This window comes from Cladophialophora psammophila (assembly GCF_000585535.1).
Source record: "Cladophialophora psammophila CBS 110553 chromosome Unknown aczJe-supercont1.14, whole genome shotgun sequence".
In the NCBI taxonomy this organism is placed as follows: domain Eukaryota; kingdom Fungi; phylum Ascomycota; class Eurotiomycetes; order Chaetothyriales; family Herpotrichiellaceae; genus Cladophialophora; species Cladophialophora psammophila.
This window is the reverse complement of record NW_006912935.1, coordinates 623,943-644,071: the sequence shown is the minus strand read 5'-3', so window position 1 is coordinate 644,071 and position 20,129 is coordinate 623,943. Positions and strand designations below refer to the sequence as shown.

General features: G+C 52.0%; 6 protein-coding genes across 6 annotated transcripts; 3 read left to right on the top strand and 3 right to left on the bottom strand.

The window, feature by feature from the left end:
- Nucleotides 1-575: 575 nt before the first annotated feature.
- A1O5_08782 (uncharacterized protein) lies at nucleotides 576-2,260 on the bottom strand (the record flags this gene model as incomplete). Its single annotated transcript, XM_007749363.1, has 3 exons — nucleotides 576-818; nucleotides 870-2,089; nucleotides 2,149-2,260. 3 exons carry the CDS (start codon nucleotides 2,258-2,260, stop codon nucleotides 576-578), a joined length of 1,575 nt encoding a protein of 524 aa, XP_007747553.1.
- Nucleotides 2,261-6,856: 4,596 nt separating this feature from the next.
- On the top strand, nucleotides 6,857-7,518 carry A1O5_08781 (uncharacterized protein; the record flags this gene model as incomplete). Its single annotated transcript, XM_007749362.1, has 3 exons — nucleotides 6,857-7,179; nucleotides 7,233-7,312; nucleotides 7,367-7,518. The coding sequence occupies 3 exons, from the start codon at nucleotides 6,857-6,859 to the stop codon at nucleotides 7,516-7,518; spliced, it is 555 nt and encodes a 184-aa protein (XP_007747552.1).
- Nucleotides 7,519-9,356: 1,838 nt separating this feature from the next.
- On the top strand, nucleotides 9,357-9,893 carry A1O5_08780 (alcohol dehydrogenase; the record flags this gene model as incomplete). The annotated part of the gene is made up of 1 exon (XM_007749361.1): nucleotides 9,357-9,893. The coding sequence occupies one exon, from the start codon at nucleotides 9,357-9,359 to the stop codon at nucleotides 9,891-9,893; it is 537 nt and encodes a 178-aa protein (XP_007747551.1).
- A 607-nt stretch (nucleotides 9,894-10,500) lies between these two features.
- A1O5_08779 (uncharacterized protein) lies at nucleotides 10,501-12,219 on the top strand (the record flags this gene model as incomplete). The annotated part of the gene is made up of 1 exon (XM_007749360.1): nucleotides 10,501-12,219. The coding sequence occupies one exon, from the start codon at nucleotides 10,501-10,503 to the stop codon at nucleotides 12,217-12,219; it is 1,719 nt and encodes a 572-aa protein (XP_007747550.1).
- Nucleotides 12,220-12,763: 544 nt separating this feature from the next.
- A1O5_08778 (OPT family small oligopeptide transporter) lies at nucleotides 12,764-15,502 on the bottom strand (the record flags this gene model as incomplete). The annotated part of the gene is made up of 1 exon (XM_007749359.1): nucleotides 12,764-15,502. The coding sequence occupies one exon, from the start codon at nucleotides 15,500-15,502 to the stop codon at nucleotides 12,764-12,766; it is 2,739 nt and encodes a 912-aa protein (XP_007747549.1).
- Nucleotides 15,503-16,660: 1,158 nt separating this feature from the next.
- Nucleotides 16,661-20,098, bottom strand: A1O5_08777 (uncharacterized protein; the record flags this gene model as incomplete). The annotated part of the gene is made up of 2 exons (XM_007749358.1): nucleotides 16,661-17,751; nucleotides 17,806-20,098. The coding sequence occupies 2 exons, from the start codon at nucleotides 20,096-20,098 to the stop codon at nucleotides 16,661-16,663; spliced, it is 3,384 nt and encodes a 1,127-aa protein (XP_007747548.1).
- Between the last annotated feature and the right edge of the window lie 31 nt (nucleotides 20,099-20,129).

Below are 20,129 nucleotides of genomic sequence, written 5' to 3'. Positions count from 1 at the left end.
TAGATGAGCTGGGTGCCCCTGGGGAATATACGATGAGAGGACCATATCGAGAAACTTTGGAAAATACTATATAAGAGACTTTTCCCGTCAACACCACCTGCCACAACTCTGCATTGTTGAGAAGGTAAATGTGGAGCTGTGCAGACTCGTAAGGGAAAAGCACCATCAACGGGTCCCGACGTTCAAACGTCCGGCCTTGCAACTTCCCCATTCTTTCCCACGGGCGATGCGGCGGTAAACATGCTTGGGGAAGTGACTCACGCCTAGGCCCCAAGTCACTCTGAAAGTGTGAAAAATGGCCTAGCTAATGCAACTATTACGTTCAAGTTCTCTCGTATTAAGTCCCCCGGGGAAAGGGGGGTTGGGGTGGTGGGAGGGGGTCAATCAGAAGATAGGAACACTTCGAAAGAAATAAAGCGAAACTGGGATTCACCTTGTGTGATTATTCGCTTTGGAGGAGCATTAAACAGCATCTGACATCGCAATACACTTCAACCCAAGTCAGATTCTCAGACTCTTTACCCTTCAACCACCTCTGTGTCTCGACCGAGCCCGAGATATGGCTAAAATTGCTCTCAAATCGATTCCACATGGTCATGTACCTCTCTTTGCTTGTCCTCAACTACATTCACTCCGATAGCACGGGAGTTCTCTGCACGCGTACACTTATAGTTCCTGAATTTGCGTGCACCAATCTTCTCGTCGAACATCTCATCAATTTCCTCCAAAGTGCGATCTTTCGTCTCGGGGACCACGAAATAGACAAAGATGAGGATAATGACGTTGGAGGCGAACCAGATGTATCCGTATTTACCACTCTATCCTCGTGTCAGCTCCAAGTTGATACCATTTCGAGGCTGTTTACTTACCCAGTTGAGGTCTAAGGGATTCAAAAAGTATGGGGCTGTAAAAGTGGCAACCCAATTCCACGCGAATGAAATGCCGATAGCCATACCTAGAGTATAGCCGCGGAGTCGTTGTGTCGGGATCTCTCCTGCGCAGAGATAGAGATATGGGGCAATGCACATGTTGTAAAAGAAAAGGTAAATGATCGTAAAGGCAACGAGCACCCTCCCACCCGTGGCACTGGTTGAGAGATGTTGGAATACCACAGCCACAATCAGCATAGAGATTGCCTGAGCTGCAAAACCGATCATTAAGATCACCCGCCGTCCGATGCGGGTAATCAACCACATTGAGAAGAGAGTTGCGGCCAGCCCAGCAGCGGTCATTCCTACACTTTCCGCAAAGGCATTTGTCTGGCCTGCAATGGCAAAAAAGTAAGTTCCGTAGACTAGGATGAACACTGCGCCTGAGCCGGTAAGACAGGTCATAAGTGCCACCGATAGGAGCGTTCTGCGAAGGTTTGTTTTGCGGAAGCAGTCGAAAAGTGCCACGTTCCCGGTCAGTGTGTTTTCCGCCTCGAAGGACGTGGCTATCTCTTGCATCTCTGCCTCGAGCAGTTGAGGGCTGGTATCCTTGTTTCGGAGCCTGCCTAAAGCCTTTCTCGCCTGGTCTGGTTTGTTATGTTCGATGAGCCATCTCGGGGTCTCTGGGATGAAAGGCAATACGACCATTAACATAACCGGAACAACGAAAAATGTGTAGAGTGGGATCCTGAAGGCGTTTCTGCTCATGATGGTTGATGTGTAGTTGTCCACGATGGATCCAATGAGCAAGCCAATACTAACAAAGACATTGAAGGCTCCAAGAAGAGACCCTCGCTGCATTGCTGGAGCGCATTCATGGATGTATAATTGTGGCAATACGTCGAGGATGCCAACTGAAAGGCCCATGACTATTCTGCCAGCATAGAGCGTTGCTAAATCTTTTGCAACTATCATAAGAACGACGGCGAGGTGATTAATGCAGCAGCCGACGAAGATGACCCATTTTCTGCTGAGATATTTGCCCATTATGCCAATACATAGGCAGGCAACAAAGGAGCCAAGTAGCATCAGCGAACTGATAAGTTGTTGGACTGTTGGGTCGATGCCCCAGCCAAGGGCTGAGGTTTTCGAGGGAAACCCGAAAATCATGAGAAATCCGGGCATTGCCTGAAAACCAGCTATAGCCCCAAGATCGAGACCTTTTGACGTGAGTTGCCAGACAATCTGCGCACGAGGCAGCGAGACAGCTGTGACTTACCAAGTTGAAACCCTCCGAGAGAAACTAGCCCACAGTAGAAGAAGGCACGATAGTGGTGGAAGAACTTGGCCTTGGTGGACACCAGCTCCACGTGGTTCGCTTCATCAGGCATGATGGTAGCTGTGACTGTAGCAGGCTTCGACATGCTGAATTGGAGTTGGTGAGATTGCAAAGGGAGGGTGATTGTCTTGGAGATCCAAGCAAGAGGTTGTGCTCGCTATAACAACTTGATCTTGACCAGAGTCTTTGCAGAAGATGGAGAAACCCAAAAGCTTCAAGTTGGAGTCCTTTACGAGGTCGCTCAGCAGCCTCTGTCTCTCCGCAATGAACGCTGGATGTCTGAACCTCAGTTTTCGTCCAGTAGTCACACTTCCGTCAATGCCTGTCTACATAGTATTCGAGCCCTCCAGAGCCTAAAGCACTGCTCGGTTCAAAAGACGTTAGTCGCACACCCGCGCCATCTTCCCCGTGGGGTTTTGGCTATTGGTCAACAAGATCCGGTCGAGGCTGAAGTGACTGCGCGCCGAGTCCCTGGAGTCAATAATATGGCCGACCTCTTGATCAGATTGCAAATCACTGGTGCGAGCGTATTGGCGTCGCTGACATTCCTAGACTTCTTTCGAGACATGAACCGGGCCTCGGTGAATTCGGCATTCCTATCAACCTATGCAGTGGGAGGCCTGCGGGTGGAAGCCGAAGTCGACGGAGTGGGGTCCCGATGCCCTGGGGCATACGTGCATTAGCAAGTAATCCCCGCAATCGCAACCACGGCCTTGCACAAGTGGCTCAAGCTCGAGGTCTCTAGGCCTGTTGAGAAAAGCGCCGCTTCGTTGACGATAGGCCGCAGACAGCCCTGACAAGAGCACGGACGACCCTAGTGGTTGATCGCCATGGCTGACTGGCTGACTATGGCGGCCTCTAACAAAAGTCGGCCAAGGCGCCATTTGCGGGCGAAATTGGACCTCGATTCCGATAACGTCGCCGTCGACTATTATCAGGATCAGTGTGCCTTGCCATTTTTGGCCCTGTTGGCGGACGGTCGAGCCGCGGTATAGTACTATGTTTCGCTAGCGGCCAGTCATGGAGCTGTTGAGTTGAGGACCCGGAGAATAGGTGGAGATACATGGCGGCCATATAACAGGAGCAATTCCTCAAGCCAGTCCATAGGCAGACAGAGCAATCAATGCATCCCAGTATCGTCCTGATTGCAACAGGATCGACGTAGCTGCCGCATCTTTGCATTACGCAGCAACTCTAAGTGGCGGCACGACAAAAGGAATGGGAGAATGCATATTTGTCGGGGGACAAAGAATACAGGAACAGATAGGGCCTAGGGGGGGTTTGGGGTTTGGACCGAAGATCCGATATTGCTATCCAGCACACTAATGAAATACAAGATGAGAGACCAAGGACCTGAAAAAGGGTCTAACTCGAGGGAAAGTACTAATATAGATGTACCTCTCCTTAGAAAGGAGACGCAGTCCCTTTAGCACATTCCGAAGCTCAAGATAATAATATTCCAAGCGTTAAAGCATTCGTAACTACATACTATGTCGCCTTCTCGATAAGTGTTAGATCGATTCGAACTGATTCGACTTAGCTTACTAGTGAAATAATAAAAAAGAGAGATGTTCGATCCTAGTCGGCAGCGCATTTTCTCGAAATGTTAATTTTTATCTCTTTAATTTTAGTCTTATTTTAAATCGATCTAGCCTAGTTCGAGCCGACTCAAAATGATCTTAAAATCGATTGGGCTTAGTTCGAACCGATCTCGAATCGGGTCAAATCAGTCTAGTCCACCTATACACACACCCCTTAAATCGAGTCCAGCCCAGGCCAGAACCGGGCTGGAGCCGGTTTAACACTAGGTGGGCGGGCAATATAATAGCAAAGGGTTTCGGAACAATCGCAACAGGGCTTTGAGACAGCCTTGGAGGGCTTAGAAGGGTTCCATGAGGTTTTGAGGAGTTCGATTTGCAGCTTCATGGTTTGCGCATCCAAATCGTTGTTGTTCCCAAGGAACGGTGAGAGGGGAAGAAGCAAGGATTTCAAAGTTATCATGAAAGTTAGACCTCTGATGACTCACCTTTCAGCCTTGCTATTGGAGATTTTGATATCTCTTGATATATATGTAGTCTAATTAGTAACAAGTATTCTTAAAGGGCCTCTAGTATTTTTGTAATATACTTTATATACGTCTTATAGTTCTTAAAGAAGATTAATATGTCGTCCAAGTACATATCCTATAAAATATAGGATCGAAGTGTTCCCTTGATATGCTAGCAAACACCATTTTTTAGGAATTTTGAACCGTGATCGATATAATATTTCTAAGTTACTAGTAGTGCTAGTATGCGATCAATCGCGGATTGGAGTCTTGATAGAATTGACAGAATTTAAACTTATAATTCTAGATCAGAGCCCGGGTTAGATATGCGATCGATGGTTGGAATCCCTCGTACATTGGGATATCCCATCCCCTGCGAAGCTCCTGCTTGAAATTGTTACTACCTCTTAATCCTTCGATGTACTGAGGATACCACTATGTGCTAGGCAATGATATGTATACACTCTTCACCTCAACTTACTTTCACGAGCAAACTACTATAGTATGTACGACATGACACACTAGTTTGCAACATTCTCTAGCCTTTACAGTGTGAACGACAGAACCCTATCAACCTCAGTGAAGACAGCGACAATGAATAATTGGGAGATAACTTCGATAGAGCCCCCTCCTAGTACCCCCCGACACGGTGGATCTGGAAGACGATGACAGTTCCATGGAGATGATTGACGACGGGTCTACTGATCATGTTCGACCCAATCCACGCCAATCTACATGAAGCCCATGAATAGTAACCTTTGTCTTCGGGATCAGTAGGAATAGAAGGCCCTAGTGATGGAGGATTTGCACACGAGGGTACGTGCTGGAGAGAGGGCAGGAGCGAGTGTATCAGAAAGTCGAACAAATGATTACAATGGTTTCTACTGCAGGGAGTGAGGGCAATGACTTACAAATTGCTCCGAAATGCGCAAGGAAATTCAGTGACAGACAAGCGCAGCACCAAAAGTCCCCAGAACAGTCTAGCCGCCAGTCGTTTCTAGTGTGTGGCTGGTGCATACGGTGGCGTTTTGCAATTTGGTGTCTGCATAAATGGATTTCAAAAGCTGTTGCGCTATCACCGCCAATGGCCAGCTTATCACCACGTGACTACCACTCAACGACTCAAGTAGGAAGATGGGTTGGTCGGTATTTGAAGACTGATCCGAGAAGTCATCTGTTTCATCCAAAGAAAGATCCAGTTCGTGATCTCCAGGCCACCGTGGGAGTAGCCTGGATCTACCCAGGACCGCGGTAGCGAATGCAGTATCCATCGTTTGAACCTGCTTTCTCGGGAACTTGATGTAGCGTAGCGGTCGTGGGCCCGCTTCGCCTTAGTCAGTCGCTGTTATTCAAACTCAGTTATCTAGTAAGCCGGTCACGGATCAAATCAATGTCAACTGCCTCCTCAATAGCCAATGAATTGATGGAACGCAGTGCGAAAGACGACATGGTATCTGAAAAGGTCGAGGTTTCCGTGGGCGGTTGATATCCAATGTATGGTCATGTGACCTCCAGTGATCAATGCCTCTTGGCCAGTCCGTGGCACTCGGTCAGCTGCTGTCATTTTAAAACTGTCCAAGACGCACATTTACCTCGTAGACCCCCTTTTAATTGTTCACCTGAAGCTGACCCCCATGTAGGGGAGGAATTGTTGGCGTGCCCACGAGGAATGGCATCGCTGGCTTTGCCGCTGGGACTTGTTGCGTCCTCTGGCAGAGTGAAAACAATCTCGAGGCTGTTTTATGATATTACTCCCTCGTAATATCCATCCACCAAGATGCTGGATCCAATTGCGGCGAGGGTTGGACGTCTGTTTCCGTGCAGAGGTTCGGCTCGCCTTTGCGCACAGGGCATTTCGCTTATCCCAGAGGTGGGTACAGTACTTCTAGATCTTTCGCGAGCATCGGCAATGTTATCACAGTTATCGAAGGGCTCGCCAAGGTCTTCTCTATCTAAGCGCCCCAAGGATACGGGGTAGCCTTGCGGAGGGTTTTCGATGCGCCACGGTCAAGTTTTCTCTTCGGTCTGAGACCCAATGCCACGGGCCAGACCAACAAAGAGACGGCAGCGACTTGTGCACTCTTGTCCCATCCAACGTCAAAGTCTGAATGCAGTGTCGTGTGCAGATCAATTCTCGTCCAATCACGGCCCGTGGACCAGCATCTTCGGAACGTGAAACGCGAAAAGCAACCCCTATTGTGCCCTGTCAAACGCAGGGGGTTCAAAGTTTGTCTGTCAACTCCAATAATGCGGAATGCAAAAAAAGGAATCATGACAACTGTGAGACTGGGCGCAAAGAATAGTCATGTTCGCACCCGTCCATCCCTACTCCTTGTAGCAGTAGTGCTGTCATGCCCAGAGATATGTATATAGAGCCCTCACGTTCCCGTGCTGTACCGCCCCCATTTCAACTCTGGCCACATTCGTTCGTTAAAAGTTCTTGTTGTGCGCGCAGGTCGTGCATCTTTCATTCTGCTGTAACTTACTCTATAGTCTACACCGTCTCTCTCTTCGCATCCGCAAGACCAGCTAGCCCGAACTGCACTTCCTTGAACTGCCTCAGATTCAGCTGCAAAACACCCAGACATCAAACAATCAACAATGCGCCTCGCTCCTGTGTACGTCCTCGCCGCCACCTTCTCGGCTCTTCCAGTCCTTGCTCAAAGGGGCCGTGGCGGTGGCGGAGGTGGGTTCGACCATGGCGGCGGTAACACCCCCAGCACCTTCATCACCAGAGTCTCTGCTGCCCCTCCTCCTGCCGCTGCTACCACCGCCGCCAGCACTGGGAACACTGGGAGTACTTCTACTGGCGGCAACACTGGCTCGGTCGATGCTTCACTCATTCCTCCCTTTGGCATCACTCCTGGAATCAAAGCGACCGATGGAACCGCGAATTGCGTGGGTGACAATGGGGTCGATATTCCGTAAGCGGCTGTCAACGTCACTTGGACAGCGACCAAATTCTGATATCGAGCAGGTGCAACTGTCCCCCAGACTTGAACACTTTCGTCAGTGCCGTCGAAACCTCGGTGGCAGGCGGAGCGGCGTTCCCAGCTGGTAAGTCGCGCATTCTCGGTCACCTCATGTCGGTCTTCCTAATCGCTGCGACAGGAAATTCAGCGGCAGACCAACTCACCCGCCTCCAGACGTGTATCGTCACCCTTCAGAACTTCAGGGGAGGGGCAGGGAGCGGCGTTGGGTGTCCCATCGTTGCCACGACATGGAAGGAGCTGCAGGCTCAACTGCAATCGGAAGCCAAGTGAAAGGGGGGCAGGAAGGCAACGACAGAGGGAGCAACAAGCTAAGCAACAGGGGCACTTGCCATATTCTCACGAGATAACCGAATTTGAAACCTTTTCCTATATGCCTCGTCCTGATCCTGGCAGACGTGCCGAAAGCAAGCCTATCAGTATCGCCAGCCCACCTGGATAAGTTTAGCGACTAAGCGGGGGAAAGGTGATAGGGGGTAAGTGGCGAGAGTTATTGCGATACTCTTGACGGTTGGAGACGTGGGTAATAAGGTGTCGAAGCGCGGGTTTGAAACAGTCGTGTTTCAAAGCCTCGACGAGGGTCGAGTGGCCCGTGCACCATATATGACATACCTTGGACATATCAAGGACATATCTACAACTACATAACGTCCACACTGCGCTTGACTCATTTGGGATTCCGCCACACTTCCCTCCTCCGACCATGTCAAAAGCCAAGGGAGCAGGCAGGGGCGCTGTGATCTGATTCACGATTCCTCGGTTGACAAGCCATGCTGACTCCTCCAGTTCAGAGTCCTGCCGAGGCCATCGACCTCCACACCATCATATGGCTGGTCATTGCCCGCTCCCAGGTAAAGCTGAGACTCGGATCCATATTATCACCTTCACTACTACTTCCGTTTGGACAAGAGTGGACCTTTCTTGGTGAACTACATCCCTCGCCACAAAGCCGAAGGCATCGTTCTCTCTTCAAGGCGATGAAGACGTCCTTGATCGTTATTTCAAGTGCAAATCTCTTACTTGAGCAGCAACTGTCTGCCTCTTGCCTCTCGTTCATGAAACATGAAGAATTTCCAGCTCTCATTCCCCATGCTGGATCCTCAATGACTACTACTTTCATCCTGAGCGGTGGACGTCTTTCGGAAGTTTCATTATCGTGTGTTCCCACTGACAACCCCGAAAGCTCCTGGTAGGGCAGAATGGTGATATCTGTGACGTTGTATCCCGGAGCCTAACGTAAAACTGGCTCAGGGCCCGGACTACTCCTTGACGCAAAGTTCAGAAGCTGGTACTCTGAGATCCACCCAATGTTTATCGGATACCGGTTCTGGGTCGATAAAAGACCCCTGGCACCTGGCCGGCAAGTCCTTTTCCCCTGTTACCTAATATTACCCTGTAGCAAAGGTGCGGATAACCTATGAATGCCTCGAGACGCGTGAGCCAACTGGCTTGCGATACTGCGTCTCATGACAGAAGCAAATACGTAGGCGACTGGAATTGGGACGTCAGATGAAATGTGCGATGTATGGGTTGATGAGATCAACAGTGCTGTGACGTCTACGCTTTGTTGCGATCTCTAACAAGTCATGACCGATTATATAACGACTCTATAGATCTATTCCCGTCCCCTGTTTTCGAGAACTGCCTGCCATCCTGGTGTCCAAGTGAAGACTTCACATTCAAGCATACACCATAGACCGTCAAAATCAGCGGAGATGGCCCTGACAACTTTACGCCTCAGTTGGACACTCGATATACACTGCGCGGCAAGGATGGGAGAGATGTCCAGGTCCCCTTGATCGTTTGGGGTGCATGGTCATGGGGAGACGTATCTACATTCCACTGGTCGGATGATGAACTCCCTACTCTTCGTAAAGCATGGCAGGCATGTCTCAAGAGGGGCCTGACGTTCGTTGATACGGCTCAAGTGTATGGGAGTGGTAACAGTGGAAGGATCCTGGGGGATTTGATCAACAACCACAGCCCCGGAGTCGACCGCTCCCAGATTATTGTGCAGACAAAGTGGCTGCCAAACGTCACTGACGGGGGCGACAAACATCATCCATCCTGTCGATGCCCCATTCAAGCAACTGCGGAATTCTCTAGAAAGGATGAAGCTCGATTACATCGACTGCTACCTCGTACACGGCCCAATTCACGTCAGCTCCATCAAGCAAGCTGCGAAAGGCATGGCCAAATGCGTGGAGGAAAGGATGACAAAGACCGTGGGTGTCGCGAATTACTCCGTGGAGGACATGTTGGTCATGAAAGAAGCACTGGCGGAGCATGGTGTACCCCTTGCCACCAACCAATGCGAGTACTCGGTCCTGCGACGCATGCCAGAGATCGAGGGCATGCTCGAGGCATGCAGCCAACACGGCATAGTATTCCAACTCTACTCGGCCCTTGCCCAGGGACGTCTGTCGGGCAAATACAGCCGGGAAAACCCGCCTCCCAAGGAATACCGCTTCAGCAGTTACGATATGGAGCACGTGGAGCCTGCCTTGGAAGTCCTCCGTCATCTCGCCGCGAAGTACAACGTCAGTGTCGCATCGGTGGCAATGAACTGGAACATATTTGCAAGGGGGCAGTACCCGTGGTGGGGATCAGGAAGGAAAGCCAGGCTATCGAGAACATGCAAGTCCTAAGCTGGAGACTGACCAGGGAGGAAATTGCCGAGCTCGACTCGAAGGGGTTCAAGGGGAAGACGACAAAGCTGTGGCAGCAGGGATAGAAGATAGTTTGGCAACACCATGGGTTAAGGATTAATCGACTACTTTCAACTTCCAAGGTAACATCGAGGTCTTGAATCGTCATTTCGCCTTTCCTGGCACTCTCAGAAGAGGCAAAAGGAACCGTTTTGCCTCCATCGATGATGGTTTCAGCGCCCAAGGTCACAAGGTAATGGCACGCTGTCGTACCTCGACCCTGCTGAGCAAAATCAACGACCAAAGTGTTTCCTGTCTTATACCTTGCTTGAGGCTAACGGCGTTCTCCTCGCCGATGGCTTCAATCAGCCTTTCCAGCTTGTCGGTTTAGGGGACGATAGATTGGAGCCCATCTTATGAAGGAGAGGGCTGCGAAGGTGCCAAGAAAAGGGTGTTGTAGGGGCTTAGTAATCGAGGACCCGCGTGCGCGTCTCCCAACGCGTCGCGCCTCAATATCTATTTACGAACAGTGACGCCCTGCGGAGAAGATCAATTCTGCCGTCACAGACATCACGGCGGCCACCGACGATGCCGGACCATCTTGAGCATGCTTGCTCCTCCTGGCGCCACCCCGCCCAAGTTGAAAAGATGCCTTGCCGAACTCCTTCGCACGTGCGTGCATCCACCCTTACTGCTCCTCCGAGTCGAACACGTATTTGGGAAAGCGCAGGCGGGTAGCCATAGAAACGCAGTCGTCGATCGTGACGACGAACAAGAAGAGAACCACCAAGATCAAATTCTCATCACGACCGGCGATGACCACAACAACGAAGCTGCTCAAGAATTTGACTCTCGGTGTTTTCGTCTTGCCCTCTCAGATGGCCATCTCCAGATTCAGGCCTTACTAGCCCCAGACCTCCTCGGTACGGCAAGGGAGCTCTTGGAATTGCAGCGAGGGGACCTCATTGAGGTGGACAAGTTCCAGGTGAGGAGCGCGCCGCGACTGAAGGGGAAAGGTCGAGTGGTTTATTTGGGGATACAAGATTGCGAATGGGTGGGTCAGGGCAGGGAGAATCTAGAAAAATCGGGAGGCGACGGACTTGAACTTGAAGAAGGCGGCTTCTTCCGTGAGAAGGAGCAGAACGAAATGTTACCCAGAAAGCAAGACTTGACTGACGGTTCAGACAAAAGCAAGTCTAAGGGCAGAGACTTTGGCAACCGCGACAACAAAGCGCATGGGTCGAAGGGGACGCAGGGCAAGTCAAAATCATCCAAACCTACGCAGCAGGTATCTCGGAATGCGTCAGAATATGAGTCAGATGGCGATGAAGGGTTCGGTACGATCCTTGTGTCTCAGTCACAGCTCAAGCTGCGTAGGGAAACACTCCGCCAGATCGAGCAACAGCCTTCTACTGATGAGGTTACTGTGAACCGACTACAGCCACAAGGAGAGAACATTCACGCCGAGACACGAGGCAGTTTCACAACCACATCACCCCCGCCCACGTCAAATCACTCCCTTCAAGACACCACAGCGGATGACGGAGAACGAGCTATCCATGAAGACAGGGTGGCAGAGGCCGACAATCAGAATGCCCTTCCCGACCACCATCCAACCGACCTCGCAGTCTCGACTTCTCATTCCGCTTCGCTTCATCCATGTGGCGACCACAGCACCCGCCCCACCAGCACGACATCTATACCTCCAACAATTGTCGGCCTCTCTTCCCTCCTTTCCCTTCCCACTCAGAAAAACTACACCTGCACCGTCCTCGCCATCATATCCTGGGTATCTCCCTCGCTGATCCGCCGCCCGAACACGCCCTTCCCGCCGAAACGGCACATCAAGATTCACGACCCATCCATATCGCACCGCACCTCCGGTATCACTGTCTCGGTATTCGTGGACGCGCAGAAATTTCTCCCGGTCGTAGGTACGGTGGCTCTATTCAGGGGCTTAGTAATGCATAGAGTCAGAGCAACAGGCTACCACGCCGAGGGCGAAGGAGGAGGGGACGTGATCTTGAACAAATACCCCCCCTCGAAGACGTGGAGCCAGGCTCAGAGAGCAGCGGAAACTGCTGAGGGTGGAGATGAGTCTGGCGACGCCGCCGCTGGCGATGGGAAAGCGGACCGACAACGAGAAGCGGACGGAGGCGAATGGTTCATCTGTGACGAGACCAGGCTGATCCAGATGGGCTTCGACGTGCAAGCGCTCAAGACGTGGTGGGGGCAGAGGGCTGCCGCGAGGACAGGGAAGGGGCAGGGACTAGCAGCAAAAAAAGCAAGCGAACCTGCCTCGGTGGATGCGAGAGAGGATGCCTGAGTCAATCAAGAGGAACTGCAGTAATGAATACCCAGCCCTCGTTCGAGAGAAGCTGGAGGAGTTCCATGCGCGCAAACAGAGGTTCTATCACGGATTGCTCGAAGGAGGGGGAATCCAAAAAGAAACGTAAAGAGGCTTCGTTATTCGTCGCATCTACAGGTAATGTGTCTAGACCATAGAATCCCACTCGGGAGAATCTTCTGCTGTCCAATCCCGCTATTCTACCAGTTGTCCGCTTCGGACGAGAAGAGACATTTTTCATCATACGCATATATCCAGCTGTTTGTTCCTCGCGCATCGGGTTTGGCGGAATGACCATGGCATCAATCGGGTCTCCCCATCTCATGATGACGGGCCGTAGCAACCACCCAAGTTGGGTATTTTCCCCCCCCTCTCTGCGCAATGGAAAAAATATGAGCTGTACTCGTTGATTTTGTTGATTGTCTTGAGTTCGTTTTTTGTGTTTTCGCACGTTGCTCAAGGGGTTTGTTTGCTTCGTTCTGGTCCAGAAGCCTGCTCCCAGGCAAAGCATGGAGTCTCCCAATCACGCCCCAAATTTCTCTCCAGGCTTCAGTTTCAGCCATGGGCACGCCTGCCAATCGCATCCCATCTTGTATACCTCCGTGCCCCACCACTTGAATCCATCCATCCAGCCTGGATACACGAATCCAAAGAAGACAATAAGCAGAGAGAAAGCCAATCCAGAGTCCAGTGCAGCGGACATGGTCATGGTGTATTTGCCCCACCAGCCCGGTGCCTTCCTCCTCACAAGCCAGTTGAACATAAAACATACAACGGCCCAGACCGAGAAGTTCAACCCGGTTGCGGGCGGAATCCAGGACAGCGAGCCGAAAAGGACGGGGAGGTTGATCTTGCGCCAGACGGACTTCTTCCCGCTTCCCCTTCCCAATAACCAGATGAGAATAGGTGCGATGAAGCCGATTAGAAAAGCCCAGACAAGGTGCCGATAGAGGGCACCCGGACCGAAGAAGCGTTGTGGTCCGACCACACCCCAAAGAATGCTCCCGTTGAAGTGGACACGGGCAATGGGACAGTTGAACCCGTTGATTGCCTGCGGCGTGCAGATGCCGGGGATGTTGATGAACATCCAATTGAGCACTGTAATTTGTACCAAGCTGGAAACCAAGGTGGCGACCATCTGGACTTTGAAGAGCAATTTTGGTGGAATCTTCATATAGTGACCCAATTTCAAGTCAGAAGAGAACTTGATGCCCTGTGCGGAAGAAATATAGCAATAGGTCACAAACACCATGTTGGCAACTGGGCGGCCAGGAAAGACAACGCCACAGATTAGTTGGCAGATTAGATAGAGGCTGCTGTGCTGGTTGGTGATGGCCATCACAATACCGACGGGGACAAAGAGAACGGTGGTAATGCCAAGAGCCATAAGGAGGCCGTACCATGGCAGATGCACCGGGTAGTACTCCACGACGAAGATTCCGACGCCTAACATGGTGACGAACGTTAGCGCGTACCATAACATGGGTACATCTTGATAACGCTTCATGAGACGGTTGTGGACGTCTTCACCCCCGGCCTGGCTAGATTGACTATCAGTCCTACCCAGATGGGGTTCGCAGTGGCCGTTTTCGGCAGAGCTGGGAATGGGCTGGTACTCGGCATTGTCTTTCTCCTGTCTCTCGTGGAAGGCTTGTTGAGATTGTCGCCATATATCCTTGCCGTGCCAGCATGTCGTATGGGTAAGTAAAGCGGACAGAGCAGCAAATTGTACTCCATACGAGAGCACATATGTGATTGGTAGGTATACTTTGGAATAGTTGTCATAGGCTTCTTTGTCAAAGAGGAAGTTTGGAGTGAGAATTTTGCTGACGTCGTAGGGCTTGCCCGTGTTGTCGAACACGGCCGAGGAGAGTATGGGTAAATATCCCGAGAAGAGGACATTCCGGTAATAAAGTATCGGGGCGATAATCCACATCACTAGGATGAGTCCGGTAACCACGTTTGCAGCAGCCCACCATGGAGTCAGCAACGGCGATCCGATGTAGGCAATTTGAGCCCAGTCGAAGGTCATAGGGAAGAGCCCCAGGCCCGACGCCACTCCGAAAAGGTTTGAGACGACGACATTTTTTGGGGCGAACCAGGTAACGACGTTGAAGTAACTCAAGGCCGGCATGAGCAGTCCCGGAAAGAAATACCACACGAAGGCTGCAGCCCAAACATAAATGAAGAATTTGTACCGCGAAATCGTCCATCCATTGGCCGGCTTGTTTTCATCCTTATGCATTGTAGTGAACATGGCAGTCGACATAAGAGTGCCGGGCCAGATCATGGCAGCCGGCCGGACAAGGTATCTTCTGGTCAGTCCAGCGAAAGCATAACCAAGGATTTGGGTCGATATGGTCAACAGGAGTTGGTATAGAATCGGCACGTCCTGCTTGTAGAACTTGTGCTGCTCGACAATGACATCGGTGGCAAAGGCAAATCCGAAGGAGACGTTGCTGCTAATGTACACGCAAGCGTGTTCCTTTTCGTTCCAGCGACCCTGCGCCAACCATCGCCGCAGCCATTCAAGTCGAGTCTGCGAGACCGTGAGCTCATCGTTCTGCAGCGAGCCATTTACGAAGACCTGTTCCTGGTCGTCCGTCCTCTTGAGGAGGTAATCCCAGAGCTTTCCCATCGGATGAACTAGCACCAGAGCAATAACTGGAGTAATGGCGACGCTTGGGTATCTCAATGAGAAAAACAGATTCGTAGCCGAGCCCCCTATTGCAAATAACAACGACAGAGCCCACATCCGGGGCGTATTTATAGACAGAGCAGTGTTGTCGGTGGCCGGCACCGACGCTCGAACCTCTGGGTACGGAGAGTTGTCGGGGGGATCCTCTGCAGAGGGAACGTATTCATCATCAATGTCTGACGGGCTTGCAGCACCGGTACTTGCATTGGAAGACTCTGCTTTGTCCTCGGCAATCGCAGAGTTGCAGGCGAAGGATGTTTTGGCATCCAAGCCCATTCCGACTTCACTGGCGGCCGAGGAAGACCTCCGACGCACCCATTCCGAGCTGCGCCGTTGCTGATAGTGTCGCCGCGCATCTGAGAAGTTGCCATGATCATCCCGGACATCATGGGCGGACTGAATTCTTTTCCCACGGCTCTTCCTCGAAACCCTCGGGTGGTGCGCATCCTCCTCGTCTTCGGATTCCACGTCCGAATCCAGCCTCTCATGCAGCACCGGGACAGTGCCATAGGAACCGGTGCCCAGGGCCGGAGAAGAGCGCATCAGAAGCAGACTGCGAGACATGATGGCATCCCAAGCACGGGAGATCAGCCCTCGGCGCCTCCGAATTGCGTGGGAGCTGGGAGGTGTCACCGCACAGAAGGCAACGGAATCGTGGGTTCGCAGAAGTTGAAGAGCAGTGCCCGGCTCAGTTGGGGGCTCCAATTCAGCTGATGCAGTAGCATCTTGCTGCGCATGAGAAGGAGAAGAGGACAAGGGAAATGCAGAGAGCTCGAGAGCTGGGGGGATGGTGATGGTGGTGGTGGTGGTGGTGGTGGTGGACCGGAGGTGGGAAGTCGTTGTATTTGGAGCCGGACCCGACCCAGGGAGCATGGCATTGTTAGGTCCAAGTCATGGCTAGGCCGCAGGAGGAGCAATGGTAAAGAAAACGAAAAGTGGCCACGACACAGCCAGCGACACGACACGAGACACGACGTGGGAAGACTTCGCAGGTAGAGGTTGCGCAGTTGGTTACACCAGGCCAAGACCAGGCCAAAGTGGGCTGCAAGTGGTGCGATGGAACAACTAATGAGGGCAGATTGGGCGGGATTCGGCGAGCGAGCTAAGCTACAAGTATGTACTGGGTACATATGTACATATGTATGTAGCTACTGTATTATGTAGACCATCACATCAGATAAGATTATGGGGAGCCCGACTCCCATTGCATCGCCCGGGCGCTTAGGGGGGGCCGAAGGGCGCCCCCAGTCACCCCCCAACCGACTCTCGCCGTGCGGGCACAGGTGCTGTACTTGTACCAGTACAGTTACAAGTACAAGTATTTGGTACAAGTAGCCTCTGCACAAGGCTGGTGGGCTTTCCATCACAGCCTCACCAATAGCACATTTCTCTCCATCCACCCCAGCGACCTTAAGAAAGTCGGGTGACTTCGACTGAACACCAGCCAAGGCAGTCTAGCGCCTGACCCCCTTCTACTTGTACAGTACTTGGAGTACGCACTGATTCATCCCTATCAGATCCTGTCAGAATGACGTTCCCGGTGAATCAGTGGAGCTTGTCTTGACATGATACCGACATCGGCCTCTTTCACAGTATCATCTGCTTCACTTTTCCTCCCGTCCACATATAGACCATGCCTCTTCCATATTACTTAGTCTCCTTGATCAGAGTGTCGGTGCATTGGATCCATCAAAGCTCTATCCTCTCTCCGTGCGTCCCACCTCAAAACCCTCCAACATCAGCCCCGGCCCGAGTCAACATGTCATACACTCGACCTGGCAACTTGTATTTCACTAGCCCCGCAAAAACCATCAGATCCTTGGCCATGTTACTGAGTTGCTCTTTCATTTCATCCGCATCGCCACCATATCCTGCCTCCCACCTGCCATTCCGTATGATATTACCTCGTTCTCCCCCTATTGCCCGCACCGCCCACACAACACTGACTCCAGCGCAACGGGCAAGGATTTGTGGAAGGGCGCTAAAGGCTGTTGCGGCCGCCCGGATGGTTGGAATAGATCCATTCGCCCGCAACGGCAGCAAGCCCAAGTCGTGAAGTTCCTCTAACGCCGTCATGTATCGAGGCGGTTGAGCTTCGAGATGTTCTCGCACCGAAAGCAGTCGGATGAGAGCCCCACAAATCTCTCGGTTCGCGCTTGAAATTCGATTGAAGTAGGCGGCATTCTCATTGTACAAAGATATCATGTTCTTCCCCAATTCGAACGGAGAAGATGTCGATTGTGTCAGTGACAATGACGACTGAGGGCCTCCCTGAGTGCTGCTTGACGGCTCACTCTGGCCATTGGACCTGCGAGGCTTCAAAGGTTGCAGCTGCATCGGTGCCTCCCCCAGGTCCAGCGTCACTGCATCAGCCAGTGCTCGGTTCAGCACGCTAATGACGTTGTCGTAGTCCTCACACAGATGATAGAGCAATACTGCATCCGCAATTTGCCCCCGCTGATCCGCAATCGCTGCTGATTGGCGGGTGATGGATCTCAGAAATTCTTCCCGTGTATCGAGGTGGATCAACCTGGCTCGCAACTCGATGGCTCCAGGTATCCGAGTCCCGTCGCTACGAATGTCGCCCAACAATTTGGCAAACTCGCGGGTTTCGAGGCATAGTTCTCGTAAGCACTCGTGACAAGCATTGATGTGGACCAGACCGAGGCTTGCAGGTTGCAGGTCGGAGTTGAGGCATAGCATCGAAAGGTAATCCACAGCTGGGACAGGCAGTGCCGTCCTGAAAGTTCCTGTATGATAGGCTACGAGCGGCACAAAGTTGATCATAGGCTGCTGCGTCGTCGAAAATGTCACTGTGTCATGGATCAGCGCTGACCAGCAAGATTGGATGAGACGGTTGTACTTACAGAGCTCGTTGCCTGCCACCGAAAAGTCCGACACTCTCAACAACCCGTAATATGACAGGGCAATGGCGAAATGCACTGCACTCAGAGGATTGAAATTGTGCAGATAGTCCACGGCATGTTCAAACATCCCCGCGAGAACTTGCATCAAGAAAAAGGTTCCATAGGCATTCGAACCTTCGACTTGATTCTTTTGGAAGTGTTTCTGCCCAATTTCCGAGATCGTCTCACAGATCTGTTCGAGCCCAAAGATCTCCCCAGATATCTCCTCGTACATCTCTGGCTCTCGCGCAAGGCTGAATTGGAGCCATAGCCAGTCCTCAACCCCCTGTCCTACGGTGTCCAGATGTCTGGAACTCAAATCGCATCTTCCGATCACTTTGTAGCACGCGATCCTGTAGGGATCCACCGTGTTCTTTGGGCCAACCTTGGTCCGATTTTGATATTCGTTGTCGATCATGTCTTGCAGTTTGCGGCCCAACCGTCGGTCTGGATTATTCGCATATGCTGTCAAGTATGAGACAAACCGCCGCTCGACAGACTGGAAAGCAGGATCGTTGGTCACATATTCTGCCGCTTCCTTGACAAAACCGCATCTCAGCAGGTAAAAAATGAGGACCCAGCAGTAATCACCGTTCTCGCCGCCCAGTTGTTGAAGCTCTGACCCATCCGGTGCTAGGTCTCGTCGGGTGGCCCGCAGGCGGATGTAGGCCCGCACAATATTGATGACACTTGGCTGTCCTCCCAACGCTGCTTCTCTGGCGTTTTTCTCAATCAAAGATCGGAGTTCTCGCCAGAATGCCTTTTCCAAGTAGACCCGAGAGCCCTCGACCATCTGCTTCTTCAGTTTCAGGGTGGCCGGTGCAGAAACCGTTTCGTCCAAATACGCCTGGGCATATTGTCGTTCCTTGATTGTTGACTGGCCTTCTTGGGTAATTTCTCGCAAGGCTTGATACGCGTCCACTATTTGCCGCGGGCTGTCGGCCTTGTTTTGCTCCTCTGTACTGGCAAAGTTCTGGAGAAGCGCATAGGGTTCCTCTCGTAGCCTAGCTTGGTTGAGGTCCTCCACTTTGCCAATGAATGACTTCTCCTTGGCTCTGAGCTCACGCTGAACTTGTGAGCTCGAACGCGGCAGCCCTGACGGCACTGGAGCAGCACCTTCACTCTTGAAGAAGGACGTCGTGCCAGCACCAGAACCTGGGGTGCCAATGATTGATTTTTCCATAGCTGAGCGACCAAACACACTTCTGGCGGGCCGTGATATCTCAGCAATCCCTTCCTTACCTCGTCCGGGAGGTTTGCCGAAGCCGCCGGGGGTCGATCTCCCAGCCTCTGCCCCCGTGCCGTCCTCCGGGGACACCAAACCCAAGTGTTCCATGATCCTAACCTTCTGTTGTTCCAGGTCAATACCCAAACTTTCTTCAATAAGGCTGTCGACTTCTCGGTAGACACGTTCCATGCTCTCCTTCAGCACTGCCTCTCGGCCCTTGACTCTCAAGTCTCTGAGGTAGGCACTGGACTCATCGGCGAAGGTTTGTGCCGCAATTCGCGACATTGGGGTAGACTCATCAGGACCCAATGCTTGAAAATCCTTGTAAGCTTGACCCGGAGCTACACCGGAACCAGCCAACAGATAATGGGCACGACTGTCCAGCAGAGGCTCTGTCTGTTTTGCCCCACGTTGTCTGATCTCTTGTGCGCGTCTCGCCAGATCTCCCAGGTCCATACTAAGGCTGGGCAGCTGAGTCTGACGTCCAGTACCCTCGGCCCATAACCTCGGCTTCTTCTTTTGACGTTCGAGCAGACTGCTGAAATATGCGGCATCTCGATTGTTTGGCGGAGGGGCTGCTGCCGGTTGAGTCGCCTGCAGAGCGGTTGTGCTTGCTGCGGCAGTACCACTCAAAAGTGAAGGAGTGCTCGCATGTTGTTGCGTGGTCGGGGCGCCGAAGAGAGTAGTTGTTGCTGCGGGTTGTTGAGCAGCGGACGACATTGTTCCAAAGAGACTAGTCGACGGACCTGAGGTGGTTGTCGTGGTTCCGAAGGAGAAAGGGGCGGAAGTTTTCGCAGGACCACCACCTAGACTGAAGAGGCCACCAGATGGAGCAGCACTTGAGGCAGCAGCAGTGGTATTGAGGCTGGGGAAGGAGAAAGGTTGAGACGATTGCGAGGTGGAAGGGTCAAAGATAGACTTTCGTTTTCCCTGCGCATCAGTGGTTGGGTTCAAATTGGCAGCACCAAAGGGATTGCTGGAACCCGAGGTCCCTTGTCCAGAAGGCGGTTGGCCAAAAAGCGACATGCTGGATGGAGATCGGGGGTTACCAGAGCGA